We start from the raw sequence: 10334 nt of genomic DNA, 5'->3' as shown, positions 1-10334 counted from the left end.
TTGTAATATCATTTTTTTATTATGAATCTAAAAGAAAAAAATACTACAATCATCAAATTTTTATACTAAAAAACATCAAATAACGATACAACCAAACATTAAAATACCAAAACTATCAAAGTTTACCAAAGTATCATTCAAAAAACATCAAAAACCAAAACTATCCATATAACATCAAACTCCCAAAGGTTTAACTTCAAAATAACATTTTAGCACCAAGAAATCCAAAGTATGCAAAAGAGGTACAAACAAAAAAAAAGTTTAACCTTCAAAATAACATTTTAGCACCAAGAAATCCAAAGTATGCATCGGGAAATGAGTTTTCACAAAACATAACTTCAAAATAACATTTTAGCTGCTCTCTTCATTTCATGTCCATCCAATCATCTTCGGTTCTCATTCCTATAAAACATTATTCAAAACAATCAAAAGTATCAAATACAAAAGGTTAACAAGTCATTCAAAAACATCAAATACTAATGGTTAACATCATATTACCTCTAATTTTCAATTTCCCATCATATTTTGCAAGGCTGCATACATCTTCTCCATTGCTTCATATTTTGCATCAATTTGTTGTTGTTTGGCATCTATTGCTGCAGCTTTGGCATCCATTTCCTCACGCATTTGTTGATGTTTAGCTTCCATTTCAGCAGCTTTAGCATCCATTTCCCCACGCATCTCGTTTCGTACACGTTCATAGACAACCTAAAGTACAATGATAGGAAACTTTGTAAGTACAATACCATGATAGAAAACTTTGTAAGTACAATGCCATGATAGAAAACTTTGTAAGTACAATGCCATGATAGGAAACTTTGTAAGTACAATGCCATGATAGGAAATTTTTATAAAGTACAAAATTAAACGAACCTCTTGGGATGTTATTGTACTAGATGTTCCTTCCAAAAAGCTCGCTGGATCAGACACAGATCCGAATCCATATATTCTTCCTTTCTTGACTCCTCCGGAAACATCACACCATGTTTCATTATCCAAGAGGGGGGTGGCAACTAGTATCATCACCAAACTTAGCCACCATAGCACTTTCATAAGCCTCCTATTATAGCAAAAAAAAATATGAAAAAACAGAAACATGAAATAAGGAATGGAATGGTTCATTCCATTCCATTAAATTCATAATCAAGGAATGGAATGAACCACTTCATAAGCCTCCTATTAATTATTACTCAAACCTTGCATAAAGTTGATTACTACTTACAAAACACTTAATTACAACTAGGCAGAGGATCAAACATTTAGAGATAATAATTTGTTTCTTTTCTTTTGTAAGTTGATTACTACTTACGAAAGATTTGTCTTCTGTCAATTTGTTGCTTTAACAAAGTTATTAACCCGAGTAGTAGGAAGTTTTGTTTCCTACAAAAGAATTGAAAATACCTTAACTTTAGCTGCCTTTGGTGTAATGTACTCTTGAGTAGACCGTTTAGTGTGCAACCTTGCATAAAGTTCAATTCCTGTAGGAGGGCGTTTAAGTGTTGCTTGCTACAAAATCCATTAGTAATACATTAAAAAACAAAACAAAAACTCAATAGTCTAAGTGGAAACTACGGTGAGATGCAAACATCTTACCATTCTTTTCTTATGTTGACGAATAGATATAGAACCCCCGGTATGTTTGGAAACAGAGCCATCTTTCCCTGATTGTATAAACGTTTCCATTTGGATGTGGTCCACACTTCATTGATCATTTTTTCCCAATACTCCTTTTTTATCCAATTTGGGTGATAGTCCTTTAGCAAATTTAAATCACCTTCTAGTGAGGCATTCACATTTGCAGCTTTGACAAGTTTTAAAGATTCTTCACGTGCTCTTCGCATTATGTCAGGAAATCGTTTCTTCATACAGTCTTCCCATACCTTGCGAGCAAGAACATCAGTCTCTTCGGGCCAGACATACAAACCCTACATGTAGATCACGCATACAATTATCTTTTTCATTTTACACCAAGTTTTACTTTGATAAATCATAAAAATAATAAGTACAAACCTTGAAGTGTTCCCACATTGCATCACGATGTTCTTTGTCAACCTTCTTCCATGAGGTCCATGGGCCGTCAAACATCGTCTTCAATATACATGTGATGGCTCTGATCACTGAAATCTGAGCCGTAAATCTTGCAAAAAATAAATAATTAAAAAAATTAGCATTAGTATTATCATTAAAAAGTAAATTCATTTTCATAAACAATTGTAAAATTAACATTAGTACTCGTTTTCAGAATCGACTTCAATGAACTTCCTTTTTGATGGGTTACTTGGAACTTGTTCCAAGATGTTTGATCCTCTAACTGAAGAAGAAGGTTGACTTTCTGCATTATTGTGTGATTGAGATGCATTTCTATCTCCAGCATCACGACCACCAATGTGACTACCACTGCGACCACCACCACAGGCTCCTCGTGGCGCCATTAGTCAAAAGATAACCCTTAAAATCAAGAATTAATAAACTATTGGTTAGAACAAGTATGTATTATAATAGAAAATTATAGAAGTAAGAGAAGGTAACATGCTATAATACACAAATAAATGAAAGTGCAATGTATATAGAAAAAGAAAACGATCATTTTAGCTAAAAAGTTATTGATAAGGTCCATTAGGCAATATATAGTTCCAAATACATTGTTTCATTCTACATTTTTAGTAATTACTCATCATCAGAATTATCATCACATATGTTGTCTTCATCTTCAATATCATCTTGGGATGAATCATCCAAGTTATCATCAACTTCTTCATCCTCTTCTCTCTCAATGTCATTGTCATTAACTTCTTCTATTTCTTCTTTAATTACATGAGAAAAGGGTCCTGCCACCTCATTTGCACCGCTACTTGTAGAAGGTAAAGTCGCTTCACTTTCTTGAAAGAATTGGTCCTCTTCATCCTCATCATCATCTTCTTCAATAACACATTGTCGTAGATCATATACACCCCTTGGTTTCGTCTTGATGACAGCTCACCAATCTTTCAAATCCTTCATTGCAAGATATGATGCATAATACACTTGTTCTGCTTGTGACGCTAGGATAAACGGATCTTCATTTCTTAGCCTTGATTTGTATTTATTATCAACCAAATTATGCTTTCGATCCCCACGTACCCCTTCAGTAGGGTTAAACCATATACACTTGAACAATACTACGACGCAACGCCCTATGCCTTGATATTCTACTTCCAAGACCTCATCCAACAACCCATAATAGTCACACTCAGTCTCATTGTAACAAGTCCCTCTTACACATACACCACTATTGTGTGTGACCCGTCCATCACCATATTTTTCAGTATGAAACTTGTAACCATTGACAAAGTATCCTTTATAGGACCTAACATGTCGTAATGGTCCTCGTGCAAGGCATTTCAGATGTTGACTGATATCATTTGATTGTTGAAAAACCTACATTGATAAATTCATTTGTTAACTAATTCACGGGGGAAGACACTTTGGTAATACAAATTTTTCTCGTATCATACTCACATGATCTTTAAACCACTTAGCAAAATGTTGATCCCTAACCTTTCAAATGCTCCATCATCCATATCAGGTTGGCTTTGGATCACATAATTTTCAAACAACCTTAAAAAATAACAAACATTTTAGAGATTCACGACATCAAGGAAAAATAGATAACTTGACATACCTTAAAAAAGGTAGAACCTCAACACAATTGATCAAGATGTAATTATGAGCAATACGCATCTCATCATCTGTCAAAGGCCTCCGTTGACCACTTTTTTCGAATAATCTTCGAGATGGAACTTTGAAAATGCTTAATCGAGAGTCGACCATGGTATAACTAGGAATGTCTGGGGCAAAATTACGCGACTCACGATTCAACCGGGTTTCAATTGTAGGCAAAAAGTATTGTGAGCAAAAAGTCGATATTTCTCCAATCATGTAAGCCTCAACAATGGACCCCTCAACCTTCGCATGGTTTTTTATCTTTCTTTTCATTGATCCCAACTTCCTAAAAAGATGTTGAAAAAGGCTTATTAGAAATTCCATAGGTTTTATGGTAGAATCTTTTGTATGGTAAAAAATATACCTTTCATAAAGATACATCCACCTATATTGAACCGGACCACCAAGCATAGCTTCTCGAGCTAAGTGGATAACAAGATGCTCCATTGAGTCAAAGAATCCAGGTGGAAATATTTTTTCCAACTTGCAAATGGTTTCAACAATAGTAGTTTGCAAGCGTTGTAAGTCATCTACGCGTAACACCCTTGAACATATTACACGAAAGAATGTACACAACTCTGTAATTGCATCCCATGTTGAATTTGGCACCATACCTCTTAGAGAAATAGGCAACAATCTTTGAAGAAATACATGGCACTCGTGACTCTTGAATTTGTAAAAGCTATTATCATCTACATTAACGCACCCCCCTAAGTTTGAGGCGTATCCGTCCGGGAATTTAAGTTTAATCAACCATTGGCATATTTTAGCTACTTGTTCTTTGCTCAAAGCAAACGATGCTCTCTTTTTCATATCCTTATTTCCCTTCTTCCATGTATGCCATTGCACTCGATTGCAATACATTTCTATATCTTTTCTTGCATTCATGTTGTCTTTGCTTTTTGGAGTGTCCATCACGGTGTTGAAAAGATTTTCAAACACATTTGTCTCAATATGCATGGGATCAAGGCTGTGTCGTATTAACAACTTCCGCCAATATGGTAGCTCCCAAAAGATGCTCCTCTTAACCCAATTATGAGTAATCCCGAAACCAGGCAATTTTGCATTCTTCGCTCTAAAAGGTTTGCCTTCATAAACAGTTGGAAAGTGTCGTACTTGCTCCCAAATCTGATCACCGGTTAATATTGGTGGGGGGCTAGATCGCTCAACCTTATTAGCCAGAAATCCTGTTTTGTCACCCCTATATGTGTGTTGTTCAGGTAAAAATTTTCGATGGCAGTCAAACCAACATAGTTTACTACCATGGTGTAACCGAAACGACCCCGACTCACCCATACAATACGGACATGCTAACTTGCCATGTGTGCTCCATCCCGATAACATTGCATAAGCAGGAAAGTCACTAACTGTCCAAAGAAGTATAGCTTTCATTGTGAAATTGCATTTAGTCGAAGCATCATAAGTCACAACACCATCTGTATATAGCATCTTTAACTCGTCAATTAGCGGCATGAGAAACACATCTATATTTTGACCTGGGCTCTTTTTTCCAGGAATAACTATGCTTAATTGAACATATGGTTCTTTTAAGCACATCCAAGGAGGCAAATTATAAATTGAAAGGAAAACAGGCCAACATGAATACGGGGTTGTATTTGAGTTATTTGGACTGAACCCATCGGTGTATAGCCCAAGGCGAACATTCCGTGGTTCACTTGAAAATTCTGGATGCATTGAGTCGAAATGCTTCCAAGCCTCACCATCACTTGGATGGACCATCAAACCCGGTTCTGTCTGATGTTCATAGTGCCATGTCATTTGCTTTGCCGTCTTTTTTGTCAAATACAACCTTTGGAGTCTAGGAGCAATCGACAAGTACCTCATAACCAGATAAGGCAGTCTGCCACTCTTGTACCGATCATGATCACACACTCGACACTTAGTCAAATCAGAATCTGCCCCATAGAATATCATGCAATGGTTTTTGCAAGCATGAATCTTTTTTTCTGGGAGTCTAATTATTTTCAAAAGCTTCTTCGTCTCATAGAAGTTCTCAACTAGTTTCTCACCTTTGGGTAGCATCCGCTTAATTATAGGAAGTATGTGATCATATGCAGCCTCAGATATATTGTATTCTGACTTCCAATGCAACAACTCTGTTGCAGCTTGTAATTTTGAATAATTTTCACATCCATCCCACAAAGGTTCATCAGCATCTTCTAACATATCATAGAACCCCTTGGCAGTTGGATTCGGGAGTTCCTCCATTACATCCATCAACATTTGTGTACACCCATTAACATCATCATCATCATCATCTTCCATCGGATCCTGCATCGGATTAGAAGATTCTTCCTCATGCTGAGATATCGTATTTCTTTCACCATGTGCCCACCAAGTTGTGTAATTAGGAATGAAACCGCTTTGTAACAAGTGAAGCTCTACATCACCTCTTGTTTTATAAGACATGTTCTTGCATTTAGAACAAGGACATCTAATATAATCCCCATCAACGGTTGCTTCATTAGAAAAAGCAACATCTAGAAATCCTTTGACGGATGCATGATATGCTGTGCTAAGATACCGATGATCTAACCTTTTGTACATCCAATCTCTATCACTATGTGTTGACATAATGACTGGCTACAACCAAATATATAACTACTATTCAGAACATAGATAATGACTATCTACAACCAAATATATAACTACTATTCAGAACTTAATCAAATAAATCATTTGGAATAAACAAGAGCTGGAAGGGAGAGAAAGTAATCAAATAAATTCTAAGTGATAGACATATAGTAAAGAATAAGATAGAGCTTCAATATGCTTACACAAGTGACTATGCTATATAATCTATTAATAAAAAAATGAAGTCATTAACATTTCAAAGTATATTTATTCTTGTAATTTTAGTTATTTGTCATATGACCATCTTAATCATGCATATACATTGGGGCCAAATTTAAAGCAAAATGAAGTCATATGGATTAAAAAACACACAAAATTCTTATAGGGACCATATCTGAAAAACAATATAGCACAAGGACCAAATTTGTAATTTACTAGTTAATAAATCAATCTTGAACTCTTTGGTTTACTAGTTAATAAGCCCGGGCAGCAATAGGAAAATGAAATTGTACAACAAATCCTCAACAACTCCTGCTTTCAATTCCACTGAAACAAATACAGTTTTAAATTAAGAAGATGATTTGAGTGAAGATTTAGATCAAGATTTGAAGAATCAAAAGACGAGTTTTCTGACTTGGTGGTGTATCAAAAGGAATTTGAAATGGAGCCACTTACTAGTGAAGAGTTATGGTGGAACTGGAGAAAACCAGATAAAGAACAATGGTCCAGGTGGCAGAAAAAACAATGATCCAGGTGTATCAAAAGGAATCTAAAATGGAGCCTCTTATATACCCTTGAAATTATTGTGAAATTACTTATATACCCTTATTGTTTGACTTCAGGTGTTTCTCAAGGCCATGGCAGAAATTCACCAAATTAAGCTTTTTGGTGAAGAGCCAACTTTGACTGAAACAGCTCTTTATAGAGCTAGAAAGCATTTATATAAAGAAGAAAGGTATAAATCATAATTCATAACTGAATGTAAATATGGAATAACCGATTCCATTCCGTTATGTGGTTCCATTCCAATGAATGGTTTAGGCTGCAGGCTGAACGTGAGAGATTGCAGAAAGAAGGTCCATCACGTGAATCTATTGAAAAATGTCACAAATCTCACAAATCAAGGAAGTAGATAAAGAGTTGGTATTGAAGGAATTGGAATTGGAATTGAAATTGAAACTTTTCTTGTGAAATTGTAGGGTTAAAAGGGTATTTTAGTATTTGTTCCAACTGTTTGGCAATTCAAGGAAAGGGGCTGAAACTTGAAGACATTAAAGTTGTTCTATCACATGCATCTAATGATCCTTCTGCAGTGAAGGTTGTTAAAGTGCTGAAAGAGAAGCCGAAAAGAAGGAATAACAATAACAGCAATATCAAGTATAAATGGAGTTGGTTTGATTCCTTTTTTGGTGTAATTCTTTTTTTTTTTTGTGTAATTTCTTTCTTTTTTATATAGTCCATGAGACTCGGCGTAGCTATTCTTTCTGTTAAATCCCGGTAAAGTGACTATTTTGCCCTCAGTCATGTATTTTTAGTACTTTTTTATTAAACCATAAGGACAGTAATTGGTGGAAAATTGCAACCATAAATGTTAGATAGGATAATAAGAAAACTTTAAGTAGAAAGCCAAATGAAAGAATTTAAAATGCAATGTTTTAGTAATAAGAAAAAAAGTAGAATCTAAATTGGAAGATTTTTCAAAGAAAATGCATTGATATTATTATTTTTTTTAAATGCAATGTTGTAACAATAAGAAAACTGAAGTTCAATGCTATAACTGTTTTGATTTTTGAAAAAGCAATAACCGACAAAAAATAAAATGCTAAAAATGTGTTGATTTTTTAAAAATACAATGTGCAAATAATGAAAAACGGAAAATAAAATGCACCGAAAAAAAGCTTTTAAATATTACTTAGCTTTACAAGAAATAAGAAATAACAATTAACAATACAGTGCCATAAATGGTTAAATTTTTGAATAATTAATAATGATAAAAAAGTACAATGCTAAAATGGGTTGAATTTTGAAAATGCAATGTGCTAATAACTAAAATGAGTTGATTTTTGAAAATACGATGTGCTAATAATAAGAAAACTAAAGCTGGATACATTAAAAGACTTTACAAGAAATAAGAAATAACAAATTATGCTTTCGATCCACACGTACTAAAAGTAAAATGCTATAAACGGTTTGATTTCTGAAAATGCAATATGCAATTTAAAAAAAAAGGAAAAGAAAAAAATTGAAAGTCCAATGCTATAAATGGTAGATTTCTTACACTAAAAGGCCTTGATATGAAATAAAAGTTGGATTTTCAATAACATAATGAAACCTAATAGTACAATGTTAAAATGGATTCATTTTTGATAATTTAGTGTCTTAATAATAGGAAAAGTGGAATGATAAATTGGAAGATTTTTCGAATAAAACGCATTGCAAAAAAAAAAAACAGTTTTAAAAATTACGTTGAAAAAAGAACTTTTAAAAATTACACAGCTTTAAAAGAATTAAGAATTAAAAATACAGTGCCATATTTGTTAAATTTTTTAATATCTAATAATGATTGAAAAGTACAATGTTAAAATGGGTTGATTTTTAAAAGTAAAAATCCTTGATATGAAAGAAAACTTGAATTTTTGAATAACATATTGAAACTGAAAGTACAATGCTAAAAATGTGTTGATTTTTTGAATGACAAGCATAATGACCATCTTATCCCCCCGGCCCTTATCAAATTTCTATTAAAAATACAAAATTTAGGGCAAATTCGTCATTTTACCATATAATTCCAAAACAAAATGAAACCACAGGGAGAAAAAAAAATCGCAGAGGGGCTTATGATCTTTCACTGCTGGTGGAAAATTGTTGCAGGTGTGGTTCTATTTTTATCTTTTCCTGGTTTTAAACTATTGTTATATCATGTTTTTCAACAAAAAGAATTATGTGAATCTTTCTGAAATCATGTTACCAAAATATTTTTTTTGTTCTTTTTTTTTTCTGTAACCAGATCCAGTTAACAAGCATGCAGGGAACTTACAAAACAATCAAACAACTAAAATATTTTTGAACGGAGAACAGAGGATAAACTTAAGTGTCACGACTATTATAAATATTTTTATCACAACTAAAACTAAATAAATATTTGATCAAATCTAAAATAATCACACCTGTTTGAACAGAGAACAGAGGAGAACAGAGGCTTAACAATTGCTTCTCTCTTGAACTATGGGTAAAGCAGGACTGGAACTTCTTCACTCCCACCTCCTATTTAATAAACATGAAGAAATAAATATAATGTAAGGCACATAAAACATAAAAAAAGAAGAAAAACACTTTATACTAAACTACATTTTGGTAATCCAAAAAGAAACAGCCCATATATAATGGTCCTTTTAATTGCTTAGCCTATTAAGTGAAAAAAGAAACAACCCCTCCATTGGACTCAATTTACTTAATGTGTTACTTTTTTTATTGTAATTTTGTTTTATTTTGATATACACATAACACATGAATGTGATTGATTTTGTTTCAGCCACCAAAAAATTGGGCTAAAAAGACACAATATCATGATGGACTCTTCTTCTTTGATATCCCAGCTGCCCACCTGTAATACATAACATAAAGCCTTACCCCATATCATGTTGGAGCTATACTTGATAATGTAACAATACTTCTTTCAGTTTCTCAATCTATATTGTCATATTCCTTCTAACTGATAACTGATTGCTTTTTCTTCTACTTAATAAAGATAATATATGCACGTGCCTACACATACGAGCATCAATACAACCTTTCAGACTTCCTGTATGCCATTCTTAACCCAAATATTCTCAATAATTCAAACGTATACACCTTTTCCTGATATATTCATTCATATTCTTAATCAAATTATTTCACAGATTGTTGATTCAGTCATTGCTCTCTTCCGAGTAGACTTCACTGGAAGAGGAGAACTTGCAGAACGCCAGGTTTCTTATTTCTTACAGCAAAAGTTGGCTCAGATGCTCTCCCGATTAACAAAGATTGGTGAAGAGTTC

The 10334-nt window shown here is 33.6% G+C and overlaps 1 protein-coding gene and 1 long non-coding RNA gene across 2 annotated transcripts in view; both read right to left on the bottom strand.

Annotated features, from left to right (window-relative positions):
* Positions 1-189: 189 nt before the first annotated feature.
* LOC145105493 (uncharacterized) lies at positions 190-1655 on the bottom strand. The gene is made up of 5 exons (XM_079042585.1): positions 1594-1655; positions 1402-1506; positions 874-1060; positions 499-708; positions 190-402 (listed from the first exon to the last, which is right to left on the bottom strand). The coding sequence occupies exons 1-4, from the start codon at positions 1653-1655 to the stop codon at positions 508-510; spliced, it is 555 nt and encodes a 184-aa protein (XP_078898711.1). The 3' UTR covers positions 190-402; positions 499-507.
* Positions 1656-2414: 759 nt separating this feature from the next.
* The window catches only part of LOC145105492 (uncharacterized), a 10055-nt gene continuing 2135 nt past the window's right edge, over positions 2415-10334 (bottom strand). The window contains exons 2-3 of the long non-coding RNA XR_013707326.1: positions 9465-9561; positions 2415-2448 (exon numbers count right to left, since the gene is read on the bottom strand). This is a non-coding gene — a long non-coding RNA (uncharacterized LOC145105492). The remainder of the gene's footprint in view (positions 2449-9464; positions 9562-10334) is intronic.

Source organism: Lactuca virosa, chromosome 4 (assembly GCF_052849685.1).
Source record: "Lactuca virosa cultivar CGN04683 chromosome 4, Lactuca_virosa_CGN04683_v6, whole genome shotgun sequence".
NCBI classification, from domain to species: domain Eukaryota; kingdom Viridiplantae; phylum Streptophyta; class Magnoliopsida; order Asterales; family Asteraceae; genus Lactuca; species Lactuca virosa.
The sequence above is the reverse complement of the archived record's forward strand: the minus strand, read 5'-3'. Positions and strand labels throughout refer to the sequence as shown.